The following is a 27,224-nucleotide window of genomic DNA, read 5'->3' on the forward strand; positions in this document are numbered from 1 at the left end:
AAAAAAGGAAAATAAAAAGAAACTGTGATCGTTTAGTTAGTGTTTCCATGTAGGAATTTCTTCCAGGCATTTGATGGGAAATTTATATATTTTTACAAATCCTAAATTCTGGGAAAAATCAAATAAGAAAATGGGAAAAAGCATTATAATTCTCCTGCAAGAATTAAAGCTTAGCATAAGGAATCCACGGATGTCAAGTTGCAGCCCAGAGCAGGGAATGCTGATGTGTGAAGCTGAACACTCAAGGTTAAGGACAACAAGTCCCAGAACTGGGACAGGACCGTGTCTGAGTGAAGCAGTCATGATCAGGTAATAATGTGTCTAGCAGTTGTGTGTCCTGTCTGCTGCTGTCATTTTGAAATAAATTTGAAATAAATATTAATAAGCTATATGCAAAAATAAATATATAAAAATAAAAAGGTGGGAGCTCATGTTAGGCGTATAGTCGTTGGCAATAGAGCAAATTTAAACTCATCTGTGAACTGAATTCAGAATGTTGGTGTCTTCAGTGACTTTAGCCCAAGAATTTAAAGAAATTTTAACAAGCTCAAGTTAGGCTTTCTTATTTTGGGGGACACTACCAGACATTATATTAAATATGAAAATGCACTCATATTCCAAGCCATATAGGTTGAATTAACTTGAGTAGAATTGTGTTTGACAACATTTAAATATTAAAAAATCACTTATTTCTATTTTTTTAGTTTTCTTTATGTATTTTGGCTTATGTGTGTGTATGTATGTGAGCACATGCACTTGTATACTGAGAAATTCCCTAAAATGAAATACATATTTAACATCTCTTAGGCTCTTGAGACGCTTGAAGGCCCTAGACGTTTTTTCCTAATACACATTTTCTTTGAATCACCTAGCCTAACATAGTCCTATATAATTGTCTTTGGTCATGTCAAATTTTCTACTTTGTTTCCATCTTTATGCACCTTGTTTACTCAGTCTTAACAATAGTTGGGTTGGGGGGAGTCTAATTAGTTTCAAGACCACTAACTGGGTTACTTACTCTATCATCAGAGCCCAGTTAGAGGAAAGGATCCATAACGGTAATCAGAACAGGGAAAATCTCATAGAATGAATTATAGATTAGTACAAGATGGTTAAATAAAAATGTAAAAGAAGACTCTAAGCAATATAGATTTAGCAGATGCAGAGGGCAGCATCTGCTTCTGGGGTGAAGCATCATGAACAAGGAAGGAACTCAGGACTTGTAAAGGAGTCCTTCCCCTAAGGCCAAGACTTAGAGCTCACTGGAGAGGACTTTGTGGTTAGAGGAGTATGCACCTCCTGCTGGTGAAGAAACATATGAGGGTACATGCTGAATCTGGTCAGAGGAATAGCCTGCCTGCTGGCTGACAACTAACAGCTCGGCAGTCCTTTGAAGCTGTGTCAGAGAATGACAGTGCGCCTGAACCAGGAAGAGAACCAGAAGGAAAAGCCCTCTTCCCTTGCTATGACATGGCAGTATCCCTCCAGCACCTTCTAATGGCAAAGCCTAATATTGTGTGAACTGGTGAAGGAGCACTGTTTACAGAGCCCTTCTCCTGTGTCACAAAGAAGGGGAAAGGAGGGTGGACTTGGAGCTGAGAGGCAATTCACTAATAATAGTTGTACATAATAATGTGTGATATGAGGAGGATTTTGAGGGAGAGTCAAGAGGTAGTTTGACCATGCAACAGCTGCTGTTTGATACGTGTCCAAATCTAGAGGAGAAAATGAAAGCTGAGTAATTCATTTACACATGTAACACAGACACACACAAACACACACACTTACTCATATTATAAATATATCAGGGAAGACAGAGCTCAATTTAAAAACATGTATACATTTTGTGAAGAGAAATGACTTGGACCTCACGGTGCTCACATGGAGTGATTTCCAATCTTGATATTACTTTTGTTGGAAAGCAAAACAAATAATGAGGACGAGTTTGATATATGTTAGTATGGATGGCCAGGTCAAGAAATGAAACTTATATGTGCGACTCGAAAGAGAAAGAAATTTAGTATGACGCAGAGGTACAAGATACCCACATTATTATTACCTATACATAAAAGTGGATATGAAGATATCTAATTCATGTCTTACAGAAGAAATTCGTTAATGGGAAAACAGTAAAGAATAAATTTAATTTCACTTTTGGTAGCTTAGCTAATACCCTTATTTCTATGCAGTGTGCATACTCAGTAGCAAGACTTAAACTCCTAAGTCCTCCTGTGCAGGTCAGTGATGTAGATTTGCTATGACATTAGCCTGAGAGGAAAAAGCAGCCTAGCAAAAAGAATTAAGAAGCAAAAGAGCAAACACACACACACACACACACACACACACACACACACACTGCTGTCTCAGAATCATTATCTAGTGAAATTGTCCAAAGAAAGTTGCAGATCTAAATTATAATTAAAGATTGTAATTACAGCCAAATTAAGTACAGTTTTTAAAAAAATTTTTTTAAGCAATTAAGTACAGTTTTTTTTTTAATTTCAAGATTTAAAAAAATTCATGAGTAAGAAGGTAAACTTGGGGATGTACTAGCAGCTAATTGACAAAGTTGGTAGTAGCTGACTACACATTTAAGCAATTTATAGCTCTTCTGTGTGTAGTTTTTACTTTTTTATTTGGTCTATATAGGGGGTCTTTTCCCATTCTGGTAAGCATTTTCACTGTGTGAGCATATTCTTCAGATATAAGTGGTATAGCCACCAACTATTGCACTGAAACCTAGACTAAGAACTCAGCCCAAATGGTTACCTCTTGCACTGCTAAGTGTTAGGGTTAGATCTTGAATGATGAACACTTTGAAGTCATCTCAAGATTTCTGATCTAGAGTTTACCATTAGGCTATTAAGAAACAGGCAGCCAGGTAAGTGGTGACCTTGGTTTATTGATCATATCAATCCCCTTAGTTAGTACTTGTCTATCTTATGAAAACACAGAGTGCATTAACTCTTAGAAACCCCAGAAGCTATTGGGATATTATGTAGTTCAGTAGTTAACATCATAGAGAGCTTTAGAGAATTATTAGATCTTGATATTTGGCCGAAAATTAACACTGGGTTTAAGCTGTCAACACTTATCAGAAGTTGCCATCTGTTAATGTTTCCTCACTTTCAAGTCAGAATGTAGAAGTTGATTACTGGACAGTTATTGATATTTTGGAAGGATAGGAATTAGACTTAGCTAATATTCAACCAATATTTTTCAGCACCCTCCTAGAATTTTTAATAATGTTCCTCAAAATGAGAATCATAGACACTTGTGTTGGGATCAGTTGGAGTATTTATTTAAAAAGTGGTTTTCTAGGTTCCTTCTACGATCTGTGGAATCATAATTGCTTGTTGTGGGGCATGACAGTCTGCCTTTTAACAGGGTTGAGGTATTTGACTTTATGCTGAGGGCAGCCAAAAACCATCATAGGATAGGTGGAGGACTGGGGTAATACAGAAGGAATGTGAAGAGTCAGATTTTCTGCAATCCAATAATTTGTATTAGAGGACAAGGAAAGGAAAAAATTGTTTGAAAGCTGATATATGCCAGCTAAGAAATGATTGTAGACTGGGTCAGGGTAGAGGGACTACTACCCTGAAAGAAAGAACTGAAAAGATTTAAGAGATGTGACAGAAATGATAAGCCTTTGTGATCTGTTGGAAGTAGAGGTTGAAGGAGATGTATAGGATGAAGGCTTGGGGGCATTGGGTGGATGGTGGTACCATTCACTGGGATATGGAACACAGGAAGAAAAGTTTTGTTTGCTTTTGTTTTGGTGTCTAGGGGATGAGTATTTACATTTTGGATGTATTGAGTTGGGGGTCTTTGTGAGAGATTTAATTGGAGATGTCTAGGTAGCAGGAATAGACCTGGAGCTCAAGAGAACTTAGAGTGCAGATGGCTTGGGAGCCATCTGATGGTAGTTGAAGGCATACATGAACTTGTGCAAGGAAAGAGATTAGGATGAGATGGTAATCATACCCTGACAGAAGCTCTAGACTAGAAGAGGATAAAAAAGATTGCAGAGGAATCTGAGAAGGAGCAACCATGGATGTCTGTCCAAATGGAGGTGCATTCCCTTCTCTGACTAGACTGTGCTCTGATCCTTAAGAACAAACATCAGAGATCACTGCCTTTCCCTCCTTATCAGATGCAACAATGTTCAGTAGTCAGGTGTCTGTATAATTTATGGCCCTCTGTCCAGGTAGGATTCTGTATCCTGAAGGAAGTATGATTCATTTAGTAATGGGATGAACCCATAGGTTTTGCCCACAGTGAAATCTCACCCAGGGAGTGGGGTAATAGTTCCATAAAAGAGTGCAGATAAAGGTAGTTGAACTAGTTTGACTCGATCCATTACCTTTCTGCAGGAGGGAGGCTTGTAGGAATTACATATATCTAGTCATAGCTCACTTGGCTGCCTCAGGGGAGGGCATTCCTTACCACTCCTCCATTCTTTTGTAAAAACTAAATAAAAAACAGCTAGGATTTCTGAACATGAAGTGATTTTTTAAAATAAAAATTGCAGAAGTTGCAAGTTCTTTCCCCAGGTTACAAGGGTGGGACCGTCTTTTGGGGAAAACTATGCAGAACTTGTATGTCTTGAGGAGGAATAATAGAAACCAACCACCGGTGTTACTCCCATACATTCTCCAGGAGATACCATTACGTGTAGATTATTGTCAGACACAGGAGGTCTCAGGTCCCATGATGAGCATTTTCCCGAGAGTTAACTACAACACCAGGAGACTGTGGGTTTAGTGCCAACGCAGGAGAGCATTACAAAAGTAGGGAGAAAACAATGGTGTCATATATTATGGTAAAGCCAAGAAAAGGATTTAAATGTGTCATTAGATTAGAACAAGGAGATATTTGTTGATCGTGGTAAAAGCAACCAGATTGCAGTGGGCTGAGGCATGTGGGAGGTGAGGAAATGGAGAAAGAGTGGAGGCAACATTTTTAAGCAGCGTGGTCGGGGAGAGAAGGCAAGGCGGGGGGCAGTAGCTGCAAGGCATTATAACTATCAGACAGGCTTTTATTTTTAAAGATTGCGTTGAACTTCTCACTGTTCTGGGAACCTGCCATCATCTTTAACAACTCTCTGGCCTTGCAGATGTTTTTGCCTGTTCTTGTTATGCTTACCCTCCTCCTTGGCCAACTGGAGAGCTTTCATTTATTCAAAGCCAAGCTCCATTTCATCTTCCCTGATGTTTTTCTAGGCTACTCCAAGTAGAGTCAGTCCTTCTTGTACCTGTGCTCCACCACATGTTTTTATGACTTTGCACGCTAGATTATAAAAATCTGAACGTGTTTTTCTTCTTTACTGCCGTCTGAGCTACTAGAAGGCATGCGTTGTGTTTGTTCTTTTCAACCAGATTTGCTAAGTACATACTCTGTCTGTCACAGTGTTAGGAGCTGAAATACTTAAGTATAACCCAGTTGCTGCCCTCATGTTGTTCACAGTGTAGTGGGGAACAGCTAAGATAAAAAAAAAAAATCCACTTTAAAACAGCGTGGTCATGTTTTTATTGAAGTATTTATGGATTAATATGGTGGCAGAGGAGATGTGGGTAGAGGATATCTATATCTGAGAAGGTTTCTAGGAAAAGAAGATAGTGGAGGACAAACAAGGACTGGCTGGCTATGTAATGGGAAAAGTGTTTTAGCACAAAGTGAAAGAGCTTGTTGAATTTAGTAAAATGTAAAAGTTCAGTGTGACTGCAGCCCAGAATACTCTTAGAGGTTTTGGGGGAGATGAAGCTAGAAAATAACTTAGAATCAGATCATGAATCAGATGAAGCTAGAAAATAACTTAGAATCAGATCATGAATCAGATCAGATCATTGTAGCCAAATGCCCCAAAACACCATAAAAGCATCTCCAAATAAAACTTAAAACATAGATTTCTGTTACCATAGATCTTATTATAGCCTGACTTTTTAATATGTGTCAATATATTTTAAAAAGTAAATATCATATAAAAGCCTACTGTGATTAGTTTAATATAGTTACACAGATGCACACACACATAAACATACACACTTCACACTTGTGAATTTAAGGATTAGGGTATTGCATGCAGGGGACTGAGATAAGATATCTGAGAGCTTTTCTACCGTCTGCCTCTGCTGATGCCTTTCTCCTTGTGCACCATTTGAGCTGTTATGGCCCAGAATCCTTGTTACTCTATTTAATTTCCAGTGGCTCCTCTCATTTGTTTATTCATGGACTAATTATTGCTTCTTTCCTATGTTCTGGGCAGATAGATACTGTTGATACATTGAAGAAGGTGGTCTTTGTACTTGTTCTCAATGTGGAGTAAAAGTTGCCAAATGTAGGGGTTGACAGGGAAGAGAGACTGCAAGGGAGATCAATGAGTTTGGGTAGTAAGGTGAAGCATGACACGTCAGAGGCCCTGCAGTATCACTATTGCTATAGGCAACATACATGGAGAATTGCTAAGCATGAGACTAGAGAAGTAAGGGAGGGAGGGGTCATTGCAGGGCTTTGGAGGCTGTGAGAAAGCATTTGGGCTTCATTCCAAGGCTTTAGAAACTCAACTGATCAAACTCAGCAGCACTTCATTCTTTGGATCTTCTTTTGCCATATCATGGCAATATCTGGGGTGCATCTTGTAGCTTTCTGTTCACTTTCACACATCAAAGAGCCCAGTCCAGTCCAACTTTAACTTCAATCTCGTATGCCATTTAGAGCTTCTCTCCTTTTCTTAGCCGTGGTCACAGGTAAGGGGTGCACAGTTGGTGAGAGGCCATGATCTACGCTTCTTCTCCTCTTTCTGGGTCTTCCAGAGTTGAAGCAAGAAAAAGGGAGATTATAAAAAGGGGGGGAAATTCCTTTTTACTTAGCTTATTCTGTTGGTGGTTCTCTCCTGGCAATCAATGACATTTGAATGGCCGGTAGATAAATACAGGACCTCTCATGGGGCACACTTGTGATTTCTTCTCAAAGACCTCTTTATTATCCAAAACACCAGACGCACAGCTGGCTTATTCTTTCATGGACCTCTTGTGGCATCCTACTTAGCTCCTGCCCCTGGCACTTTACTTTGTGCCCTTTTGCTTCTGGGTGTCCCTCTCTTGCCAGGCAACCTTCTTGAGTATGGGAAACGGGGGGAGAAGGACACTTTGAGGATGATTCATACCAGGCTACCTTCTTTGATGTCCAAATTGTTTCTAAGAACTTTACATGTATTATACCACTTCATCCTTAAGGAAGTAAGTTGTATAATTATCACCATTTTACAGATATGTCAGCTGAAATAAAGAGAGATTAAGTGACCTGCTAAAGGTCCAGTACCCTATTCTATCTGACTTAAGATTGAATGCACTTAACATCTATTTCACATTACTCAACTTATTATTATTGCTGTTATCCTTCAATCTTGTGTTTGAGTCAGTTTTAAATGTGGAAAGAAGACTTTGACAGAGATTCCAAAACTTCAGTCTCAGCCTGCAACTTTCCATAATACATGACTAGTGTCTATTTTTTAGTCTATAAAGAAGGAAATTTCCCTTTAATGTCCCACCTCCAAGGATTGTTTTTACATATGGTACAGTGAAAGAACATGATGTTGGGAAACATAAGGTTTGAGTTCAAATTTTGGCTTTCTCTCTTATTTTTTTTTGCGGTACGCGGGCCTCTCACTGCTGCGGCCTCTCCCGCTGTGGAGCACAGGCTCCAGACGCACAGGCTCAGCGGCCATGGCTCACGGGCCCAGCTGCTTCGCGGCATGTGGGATCTTCCCGGACCGGGGCACGAACCCGTATCCCCTGCATCGGCAGGCGGACCCTCAACCACTGCGCCACCAGGGAAGCCCTCTTTTTTTAAATGAATATGTGAAATGGGAATAGTTCTCTATATTTAATAAGGTTATTATGAATTTTAAATAATAAATTGTATCAAAGTGAATTGCAATTAACATATTCTATTAATCATCTTAAGTATTTTGATTAGATATATTTTAATAATTTACTGTTAGAATCTGAACCTTTAGTATCAGTTTCTAATTTGTTTGTAAACCTGCCAGGCATCTAGTTCCAAAGAGAAAGCCCAGGCATCTCGCCTGCACAATAGTCAGGAACATGCAGTAGATGTGGTGGTCTGCAGTCTGTTTGTGTGAGCGTCTTTGCATAATAAAATTTTATGAACTGCACTAATTGGGTTTACTGACACTGCTGATCTGTTTTTTGTTGTTGTTGTTTTTTTTTTTTTTTTTGCTGATCTGTTCTTAAGCTTTTCATTTTTTGCAATTTTTGCAATGCTAATACTGGGCTAAATTCCTGGTTCACACCCCTTTGAGTACCAACTGAAAGTGTTAGATCTTACCCATTCTTGTATAGTCTCAGGGTGTTATTTCTTCAGTTGCTACATACATGCTTCATAAACCACATTTTTCTTCGTTATTGAAGAAACACACTGATAGGAACTTACTCAGAGGAGACTAACCTTTAATAGCAAAAGGGTATAATGAAATAAATTCTGGTACTTTAAAATACACTCAGGAGGGAATTCCCTGGCAGTCCAGTGGTGAGGGCTCTGTGCTTTCACTGCTGAGGGCTCTGGTTCAATCCCTGGTCGGGGAACTAAGATCCCACAGGCCACATGGCACAGTCAAAATTAAATTAAATTAAATTAAAAATTAAAAAAAATACACTCAGTAAATCAAAGTAAATGAGAAATCACTCCAAGAGCAGTCCTGCAATTTGGTTATGTTTTAGTGAGTAGATCTAATTCTTCAGAAATTGGCTACAAGCACTGACTTATAATTAATGTAGCCAGGCACTAAAAAATATGCTGTCTTCACTAAATTAATGTGTCCTTGAAATCATGTTTATTCAATAAACTGTGCAATAGAGAGTGATTTCCCTGTTAGCAATACATTTCATGGAAATAACACTTAGTGGTAGTAAAGACATTAGGCTGGAAATCACATCCTTGTCTGGGTTCTGCCCCTTACAAGCTTGGAAACAGGGCAGTCACTACATTTATCTATAATCCCATCTATAAGAGGAAGTTGGATTAAATTTCCCATAAAGAGTTTTTCAAATCTTGAAGTGTACGGATTCTTCAACTTTTCAGTCTCAGTTAACAGCCTCATGTGTCCTATACACAGGCCAGAGGATAGCTGCATGCTGATAGGTCCTTATGAATTTTTTTTGTTTCTTTCTAATTGTGCTCCTTAGTTGTTTGTGTATTCTCTGAGCGATTTTGTAGTTGATCTTGGTATTATTTATTTCTTTTAGGACCTTGGTTCAAGGGACTAGGTCTTATTTGTATGAAGAAGTTGCATTGTTTTGTACTTTCTGGCAATTTTCTTGTAATACACAAATCAAATAATTACTATATTAGTATATACTCATGACAGACTTGAGTTTTATTTTAAGAAATCTTTCAAAAATATTCTTTTCAAGTACTGAGAATGTGTGTTATATATGCATTTAAAAGAATCACATGCAAATAATCTGTCTGGAAATCCTGTAGTAACTTAGCGGATATAACATGAATATTATTTGATTGAAATGTCTCCTTTCCCTGTTATTTTAATCTTGAAAGCAAAACCATAAAAACTAGTGAATCAGCTGTATTTATTTATTTATTTGTTTATTTATTTGTTTATGTATCTATATATCTGTATCTATATGCTTTTGTACTAATATATTGAGGTATTCTGAGAAGCACAAAAGCAGAAATTGGAATGAGATAAAGTTAAAATACATATTATTTTCAGGAATAATTATTGTGTCATTATTAAAATAGATTTAGTTTTACTCATACTTAAGAATTCTATTCCTGAGAATATTTTAGCATTTAATATGTTTAAATTGTGCTTTATTATTTCTAAATATGTTTCTTTAATATTTTATAATATAGCAATCAAAAGTCTGATTCTACCGTGGAGCGGCTGGGCCCATGAGCCATGGCCGCTGAGCCTGCATGTCCGGAGCCTGTGCTCTGCAACGGGAGAGGCCACAACAGTGAGAGGCCCGCGTAACGCAAAAAAAAAAAAAAAAAAGTCTGATTCTAAATTTATATTATTTTAATACTTGTCTTAATAATTGCCATGGATGAAAAAGATATGTAAATTTAAGAAGTGCATCATTGGCTACGGATTACTGAACCATCATGCCAATTTTTAAAAAACCCATCTACCAAGTTTAGCTGTTCATCTTCATGTTCTGGATATTTGGTTTTCAAAACAACTTACTATTTACAACTTACTTTCAAAACAACTTACTATTTATAGTCCTTATGCTATCATTAACCAGTATTTCATGGCACAACACGTGCTTCAGATGAAGCTCATCATTAAATGTAGTGGGTATAAACCCATATTTTAAGTAGCCTTATTGAAAATTATGAATTTGCTTTTGCATATTTCTTTGTAGAGTTTATTAGTTCATCATTCTTTATGTGGCTAATGAAGAACTCATATTAGGCATAGAAGTGATATCCCCTTTTCTTATTTTTCACTTGTGCTTGTGTAATTATTAGTGTTTTCTTCGATCCATGGTGTCATTTAGCAATAATTTTTAAGCCAATTGGCTATTTTCACTAGTTAGTTTAATCAAAACTAGTTATTATAACTTAAAATTCACCTGAGTACAAATCACAGTACACTGAATGCAAATGAATTCAGCATCACTTGACCATTCCCTGTTGTGGCTTCTTCTCTTCCCATAGCATGCCTTTCATGCATGACCATCATCTACTACTTATGGACATAGTGAGAGTGCCCATATCATTCCATATATTATTAGTAAAGCTTAATTTACTTCTTATATTTAGATAAGAATTCTATATAAACATAAAGATTCTAATATTTTCTTCCTACACGCAAATGGATGTACATACCCCACTTTGTAAGCTACTGCTCTAAGCTGATAATCTTGCTTCTGCTCACGGGCCCACACTTAATTGAGGTACAATACAGTTGATTACAGTTATACTTACTAACTTATAACCAACCTGCCCCCCGATATTAGACCCATGTAACTTTCATTGGCGTCACATGATGAAGTTTCAGATGTTCTCAAACATCTCATTTCATTCACAAAAATCTTTTATTTTTCTCTCACAGAGGGCTAGTGTGATAGGCTGCAGTGCTGGCACCCATTCTTCACCCCTTTCAATATCAACATGTTTTTTCATTAACTTCGTAATGCCCTCCCACTGAGAGTGAGGTGACCTGCTAAAGTATTTGTCACTCAACTCAGTTATGTGACTTTCTCCGGCCAATGGGTTGTTAACAGACATCACACAAGCAATGGCTTGAAATGGGCTTGTGCATTGGGGGTTGTTCTTTTGTACTTCTGCCATCATCATGAGAAATGTAAGCGCAGGGTAGACCAGTGGTCCCTGGAGTAGGATGAGAGACACTTGGAGCAGAGCTGAGTTGCCCCAGTGTCTCTACACAATAACAGCTCAGGTCAGCCAATGGCCGCCTAACCCACAGATGCATGAACAAGAACAGCTGAGATCAACTGAGCCCAGGTGAGATCAGCTGACCTTCAGTCTTATGAGCTAATAATAAATGGTTGCTATTTTAAACTACTGCATTTTAGGTGTCTTTTAACACGGCAATAGCTAAATGGTATAAGTTAGTCTCTAGATTTTACTGGTTAAACTCTGATTTCCCTTAATGGCTTTTACAAAATCAGGAGTGGCAAAGAGTACCTTATACTTTACTTTTTCCCACTTGTATGCTCTGTTCACTCCTCAACCCATTGCATTTTGGTTTCTGAACTCTTTTTTTCCACTAAGCGTTCAAGATCTTTCACCACTATTTGACACTGTTAATCTCTATATACTTTTTAAAATTTCTTTTCTCTTAGTTTGATACTTTTCTCTCCCTCTACTCATTGTGTATGTGTGCATGTATCTGTGTTCTTTTATGATTCCTCTTCCATAATTTTCTAGAGTTCTTATTTATTTTAATCAGTTAATCATGAAACATCTAAATAAGTTATCCCATCTATCCTCATCATTTTGTCACTGCTAAAAACAATATAGCCTGGGGACATATCCAATATATTAGTAATCACATTAAATGCAAATGGACTGAATTGCCTTACCATTAAAAGATGGAAATGGTCAGGTTCAACAAAAATTTTTCTTAAGCTATTTTAAGTACATTGAAAATTATTGCTATCTTCAGAGCATAATCTCTTATCATAAAGCAGTAAAATTAAACATCAGTGACAAAAATATAAGTAAAAGAAACCGATATATTTGGAATCATAAAAACATACTTCACAATATCTCCCACATAAAGAAAAAAAAAGCCGTAATAGGAAGTATAAAATGTCTTCGACTGAAATATAAACAGAAACAGATCCCTGCCTATATAAGCACTAGATACATGAAAGAAATGCCATTGCTGAGCTGTGGGGAAAGATAAGCCAGTCAATAAATGGTACCAGAAAGTTGTTTTCCATTTGAAAAAAAAATTTGGATCTGTGCCTCATATGATACACAGTAATTCCAGGACCTAAATGTTAAAAGCAGAACTTTGACATGTTTAAGAGAAACATACAGGGGTATATTTATGATCTTTTGTATACCTTTATGATCTTTATTATAATTCTTAGTGAGTTCTGTATTTTTCTAAAATATTTGTATATAGAAAATATGAAGAATTTCTATAACTCAATAAGAAAAGGACAACCCAAAAGGAAACTGAGAAAATGACATGAGCAAACAATCCATAAAAAAGTAGAGCATTTAATAAACATATGAAAATGTGTTAAATTTTACTAGTTAATAGAAAAAGCCAAATCGCAGCACTGTGAACCATTTCACGCCAACCATAATGGTTAAAATGAAATATTCTGTCTATACCAAGTTGTAGAGAACCTAGTGGGGATATAAATGTATACATCCCTTAGGATTTCAACTTGACAATATCTTGTTATTTTTGAAGATTTGACAGTATCTTGTTATTTATTGCAATGTATACACCTCTTACAATTTCATTTTGACAATATCTTGTTATTGATTGCACATATAATAAATTTTGTATCCCCACTTGTCCATTTACTCTAGAGCAGTGATGGATATACCATGATCCACGGGCAAAATCCTGTTGACCGCCTTTCCTTGTAAACACAGATTTATTGCAGTATAGCCACTCTGACTCATTGAAATGTTATCTGTGTCAGACTACAATAGAAGAGTTGAGTAGTTGTGATACTGACCGTATGGCCAGCAAAGCCTAGAACACTTACTAACTGGCCCCTGATGGAAAAAGTTTGCCGACCTCTGGTCTAAAGTAACTCTTACACCTGAAAGCATTGTTTGATAATGTTCATAACAGTATTGCTTACAATAGTGACAAAGGAAATAGAAAAAATATTAAAGAACATGGAAAAAGGAGGAATACTGTAAAACGTTCTTACAAGGTAATGCTAGGTAGCAATGAAAATGAACCAAAGTACTACATATATTGCTATGAATAAATCTCAACAATGTAACTAAAAAAAATCTGTCAGAAAAGTATACACAGTATGATCTCATTTATAGAAATGTTAAAAATGTGACACAGAACACATACATTTATATAGTAAATACATAAGCCCATGTATGGGAATGATAAACACCAAATTCAAGATGATTACTTCCTCATAGAGTAGGGGAATGTGATTGAGGAGGGATACACAGGAGAGAGAATGCTTCAATAATATTTGTGATTCTTGCTGGTGATGGTTACAAAGTGTTTGTAGTATTCTTTACACTCTCTTATGTCTCTGAAGACTAAGTAAAATAATGCACAATGAAATATTTGCTCCTATAGCAAGAGCTTTTGAAATATTTGCTCCTATAGCAAGAGCTTTTGAAAACAGATAAAACATCTCATAATTTTATAGAAATGGAAAAATTGAATTTGAAGTTTTACAGAAAGTTGTAAAATATATTCAGTGTGCCTGAACAAGCAAATGTCCAATGTGTTCACATCAGGCTTGGATTTGGGAGAACCACAGTTGGAAGAAACATTTGCATAAAAATTTGTCAGATAGCAAAAACTCATCTCTTAATCCAGCTTCTTTTTAAAAATTGAGTTACACTTATATAGAATTGAACTTAAAAACAATGACTAAACCACAGAGAGTGAGGGTGGATTAGACGATGATATTTTCTTCTAAGGGTTAGGAGCCCAGAGCCACTCTTTACTTCCTGTCCATATGTCATTACCTGTGGCCATTTCTTGTTATCTTCATCCATTCAACTTTTGAGCGATCCCTGGGAATCTTTTACTTTCATTTACTTGAGTAAGGTTTGTATAAATGATTTGTTATTGTCATAAGTATGTGGCCTTTTTAATGTCCTTTTTTAAACACATAATTTTAGTTGAGTGAAATTGCCAGTTGCTAAGTTGTTTATTTTCAAACATGTGATGGTTATGGCTTTATGCACAAAGGACAGTTTCTGAATTTCCAATCTCAGGTGCATAAATGAACATTTTAGTTATTTATCATGGAAATGTCTGCACAAACATACACTGACCAAAATTTTTAATACTGAAAAATTGTCAGTATCGATCATAATTGTGAATTGTATATCTCATCTAAAATGTATACATCCTCTTATCCTAAGACAGAGAGAAAATGAAAAAAGAGGGGAGGTGGGGAACGAGAAAAGAGAGAGAGAGAGGGTGAGAGACAGAGAGATTGAATAAACCAACTTTTAACGTATTGGAGGATGATAATAGGGGAATTGATCACTAGCTGGTCTGTATGAATATTTAAAAGTACATTTTAACCTGAGGGTGTTTGTTTGCAAAATATTCATATTTTAAGTATTCTAATACCTTTTCAAAGTATTTTATTACAATTTCATTAAATAAACTTTATTGAAATCATCTTCCCCAATACATTCTTGTTAACAGTATGACATCTCACCATTTTTTTAGGATTAAGAAAGCAATAAGATTTTTTTTTATAGTTTCTTTGGCAACAGGAGATGTCATATAGATCCCACAGTGTGTGTATTTAATAGTTGTTTCTTTTCCTTTCTTCTTTTTTTTCTACTGAGAATCAGGCTGCCTGCTTGCCTCCTTACTCATTCTTGAGATGAATGATTTGGGACAATCCACCCAGACCCGGCCAAAGCATGCCCCCTTTCCGAGTGGTTCTAAACTATACAATGTAGTAAAGCAGTTTGCCTAAGACCTTGTTCAACTGAAAGACACCAGAGAAAGTAAATTTATTATTTTCTTTTCATAATAATATGTAGCTAATTGTGCAAATACACATGCTTTATCCCATTGTAAGTGGCAACATTTATTGATAAGATAAAGGAATGATCTTTCAAAATTCACTTCTCAAAATAGCTTTCTCTCTTTTTAAACTATTTATATTATTACTTTTGTTGAAATTTTATAGTGTCTTTGTATTTAAAACATTTATTATTTTCAAAATAATTCTATTTTGTATTTCAGGAATATACAATAGATGTTTTCTTTCGACAAAAATGGAAAGATGAACGGTTAAAATTTAAAGGTCCTATGAACATCCTTCGACTTAACAATTTAATGGCCAGCAAAATCTGGACACCAGATACCTTCTTCCACAACGGGAAAAAATCAGTAGCACATAATATGACAATGCCAAACAAGCTTCTTCGAATCCAGGATGATGGGACTCTGCTATACACAATGAGGTATGTGTTCAGGTTTGATATGTTGCCATTAAATACTGAGGAATCTGTGTATTAACCAACCAGCCAACTTAGCGGTCAAGTATTAGCAAGTTGAACATTTTCATAACAGATTATTGAGGTAACCAGAATATACTTTATAAATGCTTTGATATTTAAAAAATAAAGGTTATGAGTTTGACACTCATCTTAGAGTGTTAAGGCTTAAAAATTGCCTTAGCTGTTAAGAATTGATTTTTTTTTGGCAGTTTACTTTTCATACTATATTTTAGTTACATACAACTTTAATAGTATGATTTAAATTTTTCTTTATACAAGCACATAATTTTATTTTTAATATCTCATGAAATATCCCATCAAATTTTTAAGTGATTTTTAAGCAAGTTTCACTTAATTTAATATTTTAATCCTTCTTATGAAGGGAGAAAAATACTTTTATAACCTCAGTGATATCATGTGACATCAAGTTCAGATGATTCAATCTTAAAAAATTATCAAAAGAAATATACAGTTGTTGACTCTAATCACTGTTCCATTTGAACTCTTTTCATGAATTACTCTTTTTAAAATAAGTTACTTATATTATGTAACAAAGAAAACAATCACAAATCTAATAAAATGGTGTATAATCTAAAAGGTAAATGTTTGATAAAGACTTTAAAACATAGATAACTTTCATCAGCATTGTATATAGACAGATGTGTATTCGAAGCATTTGATGTATTATTTCATATGAAATGTTAAGTGTTGGATTTCAGTTGTGAAAGTTATTTAAGAAGGGACAATAATACAGTCTTGATCTTTAAAGAAGAAAACTCTTAAGTTCTCATTGCTAAATGACCATTGCCTAAAATGGAAGTTAGCTATTCTTTCTGCTTCTCTCTCTGAATCTTGCAATATTGATGCCGTATCCCCCTTGATTTTACACGCTAATTAGTCCTGTGAATTAAGACAATGATTGGAAATTTGGGGTTTGGAAAAATATTGTGTAGGGTTCTACTTAAATACTCTCTTGGAAGTATATAAGCTATAATTAAATTGTTGGTTACATTTGTTTTGCTCATTGTCAGAGATTCTTCTGTAAGTTCACTTTACTCCCTATTTTATATAATTTACCTTTGTCTGAAATGGAATAGTAGATAATTTTCTTTAAAACAAATTTGCTATGATTACTCTTTAATGTGATCACGTATATACAAAAAAATATTTCTTTAACATTCATAACCTGTGTCTGTAATTTGAATAGTCTAGTCTCAACAAGATATTTATAGGAGATATATCTACATATGTAACTATGTCTATATTTATATATATGTGTCTATATACAGTATATGATATTCATTTACAATTTACATAATTTTGAAGGGTGCTACTCTGAGGCATTATTGAATTCCTATATCAATTTTGCTATATGGTTATTGATGGAATGTTGGGAGAAAATAGCATTCTTTTTATGACAGAGGTTTGTTTTTCATTTTTTTCTTCAAGATTTCAAATGTTAATGCTGAAGTTAATGGGAAAATAACCTTCAAAAATGTGTACATAACTTCTTCTTAACTAACCATATAGTACAAAATGCTTAAAGTATATTTTTAAATAAATATTGTTACTTGAGCTCAGATTGTGTAGGTGCAAATGTCTTCTGAAGGATCGCCTAAATGGGAAAGAACAAAAGCATATTTAAATGTGAATTAGCCTAATCAGATGCCCTAATGAGGGTCCTACCTCATCATTAATTCTGTTGACCACAATAAGCAGTGATTTATCTTGACTTGCAAATTTACGTAAACAAAGAGTGGAATTTTGACTTTTAGGCTTACAGTTCAAGCTGAGTGTCCAATGCACTTGGAGGATTTTCCAATGGATGCCCACTCATGTCCTCTGAAATTTGGCAGCTGTAAGTATGGGGATGAAGGTACATGTTTTGGGTCAATAAAATCAGGGATAGGCAGCGCACAACTTAATTGTATACTTTCTTCTCATATGATGGGATGCTTAATACTTGCCCAATAAGATGCAGAAATAAAAAACATACTGATTTCCCTCAAGTAATCAATTGGCTAGCCCTATTGTACTCTCAAATATCATATCTTAATCATTGTGTTTAATTGTCATTTGCTTTACTGCTAATAAAGAACACCCTGTGTTTTTATCAATGTGAAAAAGTAGACTGGGAGCTCCTTGAAGGTCAGGACTATGTCATTTACCTTCTTTTTCAAGTGCTAACCCATTAAAAATGCTAAATAAATGGCTTTTTTTTCAACTAAGAATGAAATGTTAAGGATAGATTCTATTTGTTAAAGTAGTGATCAACCTGTTGCAAATGGCAACAGAGAATAGGTAAAAAAAAAAAGCTGGATCTCTAATTACCTTTCTACTCTCTAATAATGGAAGGAAAGTTTCTTTCTAAAATAAATTTGAAGGAGATGATGTAACTCGATTGCTACATGTGGGCACTTTCTGTGTACATAAAATATTTCAGAAAAGGCTCTGTGCGTTTGGCTGTTCTTTAGGTCACTGAGGTTGTATCTTATATGTCAAGCAGAAGCATTAGCTCTCCCAGAATAATTGAAAAGAGGGAAGGTCAAATCATCTTCCTAGGCCCAGAAGGCATTCAGGGCAGGTACAGGATAAATTCATGGACACAGCTAAGCAGCTTCTCTCTTTTGTGAGTGTGTTCCATAGCCTGACCTTTTCAGAAACCTTTGCTCTTTCTGGCACCTCCATCTTTGTCCATTCTGGGCAGTTTTGACTTTTCAGTCTCTTGCATAGAAATGCAGTTCTCTCACCTGATACAAATATGTATGACTGAATAATATGCCTTCTCCCCACAGACTGTATCAAGTGAAAGAAAAGAGAAGAATGGTGGCTAATATGAATGCAAAACCCTCTAATTTTATTGATGGCCATAGTTTTGTGGAATGAGTTCAATCTTGTTTGCTCTGTTCAATCTTACGAAAGGTGTCAGCTCTCTATTTTCTTTGAGAATCTCCCCTTTGTTTAACAATAAACCCTTTTTTCTTTTCACGGAAACCATCACTTCAATACTGGCACTTTTTCGAAGATTATTTAAGATAGTCAATCTTGTTATACAAAGTAAACATGATGCTGGAAAAACTGCAGCAGATGCAGCACATAAAAACTCATTTGCATTGCATAAATGGCATTAAATAGAAAACTGAAAAGCCTTCACACCAAAGAAAGGATTTATTCAAGATGCAGTTATGGTCTAAGAAGGAAAGGCATTTTTCAGTGGACAAGTTAGTGCCATTAAGATACCAAATATAAATGACGTATGATGTCTCAATTCTGAATTTGAAATAAATACACCTGAATATATTTTAAATGAAATTTTAAAATCCCTTAGAGTGCATCTTCAGAGTAGTGTAATATTGTACATTTGAGAATATGGTTTTCTGTATCTAGAAGTGTTGCAGGCAACACACAGAGCTTACTGTTAGACATTTTCTATCGAAGTAATTATTTTTAGTTTTCTCCATATTTATTTTCTGACACATTGAGTAAAAAAGTTGTATATTCTTTTATTTATCCTTGCCAATAGTAGGTACTTGAGACATAGTGTTAATAGTATGGACACGAGCATGGTGTATAGACTAACAAGCCAATCTAAAACTTAAAATGCTGGCATAACAAATTTTAGCGGAAGCAGACATGACTTTTTCTTCTAGTCATTTTCTCCTCACTTATTTAAAAAACTCCCTTGTGTCCCCACAAATGATAGAATTTCTGGAACTTTTTATCATTGTTCTCAAATAAAAGAAGCATCTTTTCTACTAATTTAAATTTTGAATTCAGTTTCGTTTTGCGTTATTCCCGTTGCCTCACATCTTTATATAATTCCTTGCTATTTAATTTGATTTAAAACTTCCTGAATGGAAATCTAAGAGTATTCTGGACATTATCCCAAAAGAAATTATAAATTTTCTTTTTGGATAAAAATGATTTGGGGATTGTTTTGGTTATCAAATATTAAGAATCGGTCAGTATGCATTTGATGTTTAATGCAGATTAGGACTCAAAATGGATTACTGCATAAAATTAAATAAAATTATTTAATGGAAACCTAATCTAGATATGGAATTTATAAAGAAATTTGTCTGTCTCTCCTTTTATACTTCACTGAAAAATCACAATGGTCTCCAAGTTTATATGTGTGTTGGTAGGCCAGGAAATGCCTCTAATCTGCATTACATAACTTTCTGCTCTCTCTTCTCTCATCAGACCCCCAATCTAAAAAACATTCCTGCCTAAAAAATGAAAGTAAATAATTGCTTTTTTATAAAAGACATGGGCAGGATCAGTCATTTTCTTTAACATATTCTTAGGCTTCTATCCAGATTTCCATCTTTCATAATAGTAAATAACAGAATTAAAATATTATGAGTTTATTGATTAATCTAGCAAGAATGAAGTGAGAACATTTTCCTCGTGACAGGCATTGTGCCAGGTGCAATACGTATAGATATGAGTAAGATAGAGTCCCTCCCATTAGTCTCTTACTAGTTTCTTTAAAATGTCACCTATGTTTGTAGAGTTTCATCTTCTCTTATTTATGTTTAAAGGTAAACGTCAAAATTCAAAAGTAGAATTATTATAATTGCTTAAAATAAAACCTCATAATTTATTAAGATCCACAACTACTGCGTACTCTGAGGCCTTCTAATATGAACTGGAGCGTGTGATGTCTTTTTGGTTTATTAAATTCCGTGTCATTTGAAATTTTATTGAAGAGAAGGCCACTTGATGATCTGCAAATGCATTGCTAGTTATACACATTACTAATGTTACTTATTTATACGTAACAGCAGAATCATCAATGATTAACTAATTGAAATTAATTAATAAAAATTTAGACCTTAGGGTAACTGAATTCATTCATATGCAAGCTGTAGGAATAGATCTGCTATTAAAACAAATACATATATATATATACATATAATGATATAAAGTATGTATAATGATATACATACATACATCCTTTTTTAGAATGCTATTTCAAAAATTGTTTCACATAATATAATTATTTGTGGATGTAGGTGTATACATGTATTTCACTGATATTAACATTTACTAGTAACATTCTGAAAACCAGACAACGCTGTAGTATGTCATTAAAAGATCACACAGTGAATAAGACACAGCATTCACTTTATTGTAACTAATGCTTAAGTGGGAATGGATTTGTGATCACAGACTTTAGATCAAGGTAAGTACCAGAACCACCCCGGAACAATGGTATTAACCTAGAAAAACCTATTAGATGGCAGGTAAATGAGCTTTTCCAGTGTCCTGGAGAGCTAGAGGCAGAGATATTGCTGGTTCTTTCTCTCCCTCAACTGAAAATGTGACTGTGATACTGAGTTTTGCTCAAGGACCAGGAGTAACTAATATTTCTAAACATTCCCTTGAGCAAAAGTGCGAAGAAGTTCTTTGAAAGGTCAGTAGTACAGCTGGAATTGTCTGGTTATTCAACTGTGGAAAGACTCTGCCCGCATGGAGAGGTCAGCTGTTCCCCCTACAGGCACAAGGGAAATGCCAGGGCCAGAGAAGTACTGAGACAAGATAGGCTGCCTGCCTTCCAGCGTTAGAGTCATCTCACTTCTGCTTAGTTCTGTATCCTTGGACAAATAAATCAGAAAATTATACTTGGTCTGTATGTGATTTGTCTCCTCCTGCCAATCCATAGCTTAATTAGGATGCTATGCAAGTATAGTTCAGTGAGATCTGTGTGCATTAATTAATTTTAAAATGAACAGGTTTTAAAAAGTGTTTTCAACTTGCGAAACTATAGCATTCTGAATTATTTTGCATATTCTGCAAAATTCTCATTCTTCTAATGAAATGCATTGTACTATGATAGTTAAGTCACTTAATTCTTTTTGTTGTTGTTGTGGTACGCGGGCCTCTCACTGCTGTGGCCTCTCCCTTTGCGGAGCACAGGCTCCAGACGCGCAGGCTCAGCGGCCATGGCTCACGGGCCCAGCCGCTCCGCGGCATGTGGGATCTTCCCAGACCGGGGCACGAACCCGTGTCCCCTGCATCGGCAGGCGGACTCTCAACCACTGCGCCACCAGGGAAGCCCAAGTCACTTAATTCTTAACTAGGTGAACGTTTTGAAGAAAAACCTACAAAACTACAAAAATAATACCTAAAATAAACACGTCATCATTATTCTCACATGGACATAAGTTTTTCGTGAGTGATTATTATTTCTAAATTAACTGGTTAAATGGGCCTTGGGCATTCATAACCTGTTTACTGCAATGCCGTCATCTACTACCTTGCGAATATGGAGGCTGTTTTAACCATCTCAGGGCCCAGTGATTTTCGCAGGCTCTAAAGAGAAATTTGCTCTTCATCTCTCAAAGTGGTTACAGTGAAAATACTCTTGTGGTCATGGTTGTCTCTCTTGGTCTGCTTCACACCCTTCATACTGAAGTTGTAAATTTCAAAGGCACTTTTTTGCCCTAAAAAATATCAATTTTTATAGTAAACAATAATTCTATGAAATATGTGACCTTTGATGCTGGATGTTATTGATAGTTCTTACTAAAATGCTTAAAAAGATTTTTTTCCTGATTTCCTACAGATGCGTATACAACCTCGGAGGTCACTTACATTTGGACATACAATGCATCTGATTCTGTACAAGTTGCTCCTGATGGCTCTAGGTTAAATCAGTATGATCTGCTGGGCCAATCAATTGGGAAGGAGACAATTAAATCCAGTACAGGTTAGTAAAATGAGTCTAAAGAAAAGCTAGTTCCTGAGAAGATTAATGGGTGAATGTCATTGGAAATGTGTCAGTTTGCTTAAAACCTTTTGTGCCCTAAGAAGGAGCAGCAGACTGTGCTTGGGAGCTTTTTAGAAATTCAGAATCTCAGGCCTGACTCCTTACTAAGTCAGAATCTGCATTTTAACAAGATTTCAAGGAGATACCAAGGTGTGCGTTAAAATTTAAAAAACAGTAGTCTAACTTATGCTCCCAATTCAAAACATGTGTGTCTTTTGAGAGAAGCCAATTTTACCTTCACACAGTGTTACAATTCCCCTCACTTTCTAATTCTTTTCCCCCTATTCTGGATAAGCTATGACTATTCAACTCTTGATTATGGATAATTACTATTGGTCTGTGTGGGAAAGCTAAAGCCCTTTCGAAGAAAAAGCAGCTGTATGAACGAATGATCTCACATCTGGCAGATAAAAACCCAGAGAGCAGAAAGGAAGGTAGCTATGAGTATCAGATAGAACTGACTCCACTATATTAGAGCAGACATTAACACATAAATTCAGAATTGGTGACAAGATTAAAAGTAGAAAATCTGGGCCAGGAGATCGTCTTGGAGATGTGGCCAGAGATCAATACTTTAAAGAGCCGGAGAGGACTGGACTGGAAACAGTCAAAACAGAGGCTTGAGGTTGGGACCAAAGGGGATGAGAACCTGAGCAAGTAAGATAATCCATGGTCAGAGCATTTATGAATCCTCTAGTCCTTGGTCAGTAAGCATGACCTAGAGAGAAAAACAAATTCCACACGATACACATGCCATTCAAATTTTTTGGTCATATGAAAATTTTCTTTTAAATACTCTTGCTATGCTAAGTGGGCATTTTAATGTTATATACTTTCCATGTCATATATGGGGCAAATTCTTTTCTTTTTTAAATCAGGGACTGTTCTTTGCCTAATCCCTTCCATTTCCAAAATGTTCAAACTATTGACTATTACAGTTTCTTAAGCTTCTTAAATTTTTCTTCTAGGTGAATATACCGTAATGACAGCTCATTTCCACTTGAAAAGAAAAATTGGGTATTTTGTGATTCAGACATATCTGCCTTGCATCATGACTGTCATTCTCTCCCAAGTGTCATTCTGGCTTAATAGAGAATCTGTGCCTGCAAGAACTGTGTTTGGTGAGTGAATAACTACATACTTTGCTGTGCAGCGCATTTTGTTTCATGGCTTTCTTTCAAAAGCATTATCTCTCTTGATCTTCACCCCAGTAGTTTCTGGTATGCAGAGCAGGGAGTATTCGTTTTGCCTTATAGATGAGGAAACTGAGGCTCAGAGAGGTACAATACAGAGTCAGTATCACACTCTTAAAAAGGAATATAAGAAGTTCTCAAATCTTCTGAATTACATTGTCTTCTTTCTGTTAAATCATTTTGCTTATCAACGTTTCTTTCCATGTTAGTATAAGGAGAATATTCTTAGAGGTTTTAATGTAAAGTATAACATTACCATATTTCTAAGCTATGTTTATTTTATTTTATTTTATTTCATTTCATTTCATTTCATTTCATTTTTTTGTTTGGTTTTTAGATGAACAAAAATGACCTTAATACTTTAAGTGAGAGAGAATAAGGGAGGAAGGGAAAGAGAGGGAGAAAAAGACTCCCTCATTCGCTACCAGTAGTGTGTTTAATAACAAAGTTAATTTTCTTGATTTAAACCATGCAGGGGAATTTGGTTACTGCTTTTTGGATATATGAACTAGGATGAGTACATTTTGTGACAAAGTAGATCACCTTTGCGTATTTGGTCCACTCATTCATCTAGGAAAGCTTTATTGAGAATCTACTAAGTTGGATATGGCATCAGGCCCTAAAGGTGCAACTAAAAGGTGCATTCAACTATCTCTGTACAGTGGAGGGCATCATAATAAGCAGGAAAGATAATGGCAACACAAGATGAAATCATTATAAAAGAGGCACATATAAACCATTAAAAAAGACAGGAGCATGGATCCTCCCTAAAAGGACTGATTAAGTAGCTGAGTCAACATTCGAGCTAATTCTTGAAGGATAAGTAGGAGTTTCCCAGACAGATGATATGGGACAAGAATCCTAGCCAAAAAAGGATAAAGTGTGCAGTGACATTGAAGGATGAAAGAACATAGTGTATTCAGTGACAGTGAGCTGTTTCAGTGTCAGTTGATATACATACAGATAGAAGTATAGCTTGAGGCCTAATGGGAAGTCCTTGTAGGCCATGCTAAGATAGTGTACCTTTATCTTATAGACTATAGTGTTTTGAGACCATAGACATGTGTAAGCTCTTAGAACAATGCCTGGCATTTAATATGTGCTATATAACTGTTGGTTATTCTTATTATCAATGGAAAAAACTCAATTTTATTCTCAATACTAGCAAAGAATGATTCGAAAAGAAATTTAAAAAATAATTTCATTTATAATGGTATCCAAGATAATAAAATACCTAGAAACAAATTTGACCACATAGGTGAAAGACTTGTCCACTAAAATCTATAAAACTTTGTTGAAAGAAATTAAAGAAGACCTAATTAAATGGAAAGATATCTCATGTTTTTTGAGAGGAAGACAATACTGTTAAGATAGAATTATCCCCAAAGCAATCTATAGATTGAATTCAATACCTGTAAAAAATCCAGTGGCTTTTTATTTTTTTTGCAGAAATTCCAATCCTCAAATTCACATGAAATTGCAAGGGGCTCCAAATAGCCAAAACAATATTGAAAAAGAAAAAAAAAATTCGCTGGACTCATACTTCCCAGCTTCAAAACCTAGTACAAAGCTACATTATTCAAAACAGTGTGGTAGTGGCATAAGAATGGACATATAGACCAATGGAATAAAGTTGAGAGTCCACAAACAAACAAACAACTATGGCTAATGGATTTTCAACAAGGGTGCCAAGACCATTCTGTGGGGAAATAGTAGTCTCTTCACCAAATGGTGCTGGGACAACTCTATGACCACCATGTGCAAAGGAATGAAGCTGGACCCCTACCTCACTCCAGATACCACAATTAACTCAAATGGATACAAAGCATTAATGTAAAATCTAGAAGTATAAAACTATTAGAAGAAAATATAGGATAAATCTTTATGATTTTGGATCTAGCCATGTATTCTTAGGTTTGACATCAAAAGCATGAGTAACAAGGAAAAAATAGATAAATTGGATTTCACTAAAATGAAAACTTTTGTATCTCAAATAACATTATCAATAATGTCAAAAGACAACTTACGCATGGGAGAATATATTTGCAAATTATATATCTGATAAGGGTTTAATATCCTGAATAAATAAAGAACTCTTAAAACTCAAAGACAAAAAGACCAAAAACCTGATTTTAAAAAATGGGCAAAGAACTTGAATGGACTTTTTTCTAAAGAAAATATACAAATAGCAACAAGCACAAGAAATGATGTATATCATTGTACATTAAGGAAACACAAATCAAAACCACAATAAAGTACATTTTATGCATACTAGGATGGCCAAAATAATTAACAAAACAAAAGGACATAAATATTGGTGAGAATGTGGAGAAATAGAAACATTCATATTGCTGGGGGAATATAAAATGGTACAGCTTCTGTGGACACCAGTTCAGCAGTTCCTCAAAAGGTTAAACATAGAATTACCATATCATCCAACAATTCCATTTCTAGGTATTACCTAAGATTAATGAAAACACATGTTTACATGGAAACTTGTACACAGGTATTTATGGCAGCATCATTTCTAATAGTCAAAAGATGGAAACAACCCAAATATCCTTCTGTGGATGAATGGATAACCAAAATGTAGTATATACTTACAGTAGAATATTATTCATCTATAGAAAGGATTAAATACTGATAACATGCTACAACATGTATGAATCTTGAAAACGTCATTCTAAGTAAAAGAAGGCAGATGAAAATGGTCACATATTGTATGATTCCTTTCATATGAATTATCCAGAATAGGCAAATCCAGAGAGACAGGCAGCAGTTTAGTGGTTGCCAGTAGATGGATGCGGGGGAAAATGGGAAGTGATTTTGTAGTAAGAACAGGGTGTTTTAGGGTGATAAAAATGTTTTGAAACTAGAGAGAGATGATGGTTGCAGAACACTGTGAATGCATAAATGCCACTGAATTGTACACTTTAAAATAATTCATTGCATATTATGTGAATTTCATCTCCGTAAAATAATTTTTAAGTCACGAGTTTAAAAAAAAATTGATGAGCACACCAAGGATTTCCCAGGATTTAGGAATCTTCTTAGATATCTATTTCAAAATTTTCAAGTTATTGAATCAAAGACAAAAAAAACGGACATGGCTAAAAATATGACAAAACTTCCACTCAAATGACTTGAAAAATAAGGTTACATGATTTTCAGAGCACAAATAATACAGAAAATAAAGTTTCAGGGAAAAGTACATAATAATTAATAACAGAAAGGAAATGATTGGGACAGAGTTGATATTCCAGAAAGATCTAAATTTATATATAAATATATAGCATATCAGATAAAATTAAATGATGAAGTATTTGCTTAATAAAGGTTGTAAGGAAAACAAAATATTGCATTGAGGTAAATAAAGACAGATTTTATAGCATAAATCATAGAGAGGAATATATTTTCAAAAAAAACCAATAGAAGACTACCTAAGTATAAGGAGAGATAAATAGATGGATAAATATTTAACAGTGAATCAACAGAATGTGTTAGTATCTAGGCTGCTAGGTTCAACTATAACAAATGTA

The 27,224-nt window shown here is 35.2% G+C and overlaps 1 protein-coding gene across 2 annotated transcripts in view; it reads left to right on the forward strand.

Annotated features, from left to right (window-relative positions):
• GABRA2 (gamma-aminobutyric acid type A receptor subunit alpha2) overlaps positions 1 to 27,224 on the forward strand; it is a 126,876-nt gene that overhangs the window by 54,148 nt on the left and 45,504 nt on the right. The window contains exons 5-9 of one of the 2 annotated variants that reach the window (XM_060012613.1): positions 15,461 to 15,681; positions 17,493 to 17,575; positions 22,289 to 22,432; positions 23,461 to 23,613; positions 25,135 to 25,445. In XM_060012613.1, coding sequence (XP_059868596.1) covers positions 15,461 to 15,681; positions 17,493 to 17,575; positions 22,289 to 22,432; positions 23,461 to 23,613; positions 25,135 to 25,160 — 627 coding nt within the window. In that variant the 3' untranslated portion in view covers positions 25,161 to 25,445. Of the gene's footprint in view, positions 1 to 15,460; positions 15,682 to 17,492; positions 17,576 to 22,288; positions 22,433 to 23,460; positions 23,614 to 25,134; positions 25,446 to 27,224 lie in introns of those variants that run through there. The other variant, XM_060012612.1, reaches the window with a different exon arrangement.

This window comes from Delphinus delphis, chromosome 5, assembly GCF_949987515.2.
Source record: "Delphinus delphis chromosome 5, mDelDel1.2, whole genome shotgun sequence".
In the NCBI taxonomy this organism is placed as follows: domain Eukaryota; kingdom Metazoa; phylum Chordata; class Mammalia; order Artiodactyla; family Delphinidae; genus Delphinus; species Delphinus delphis.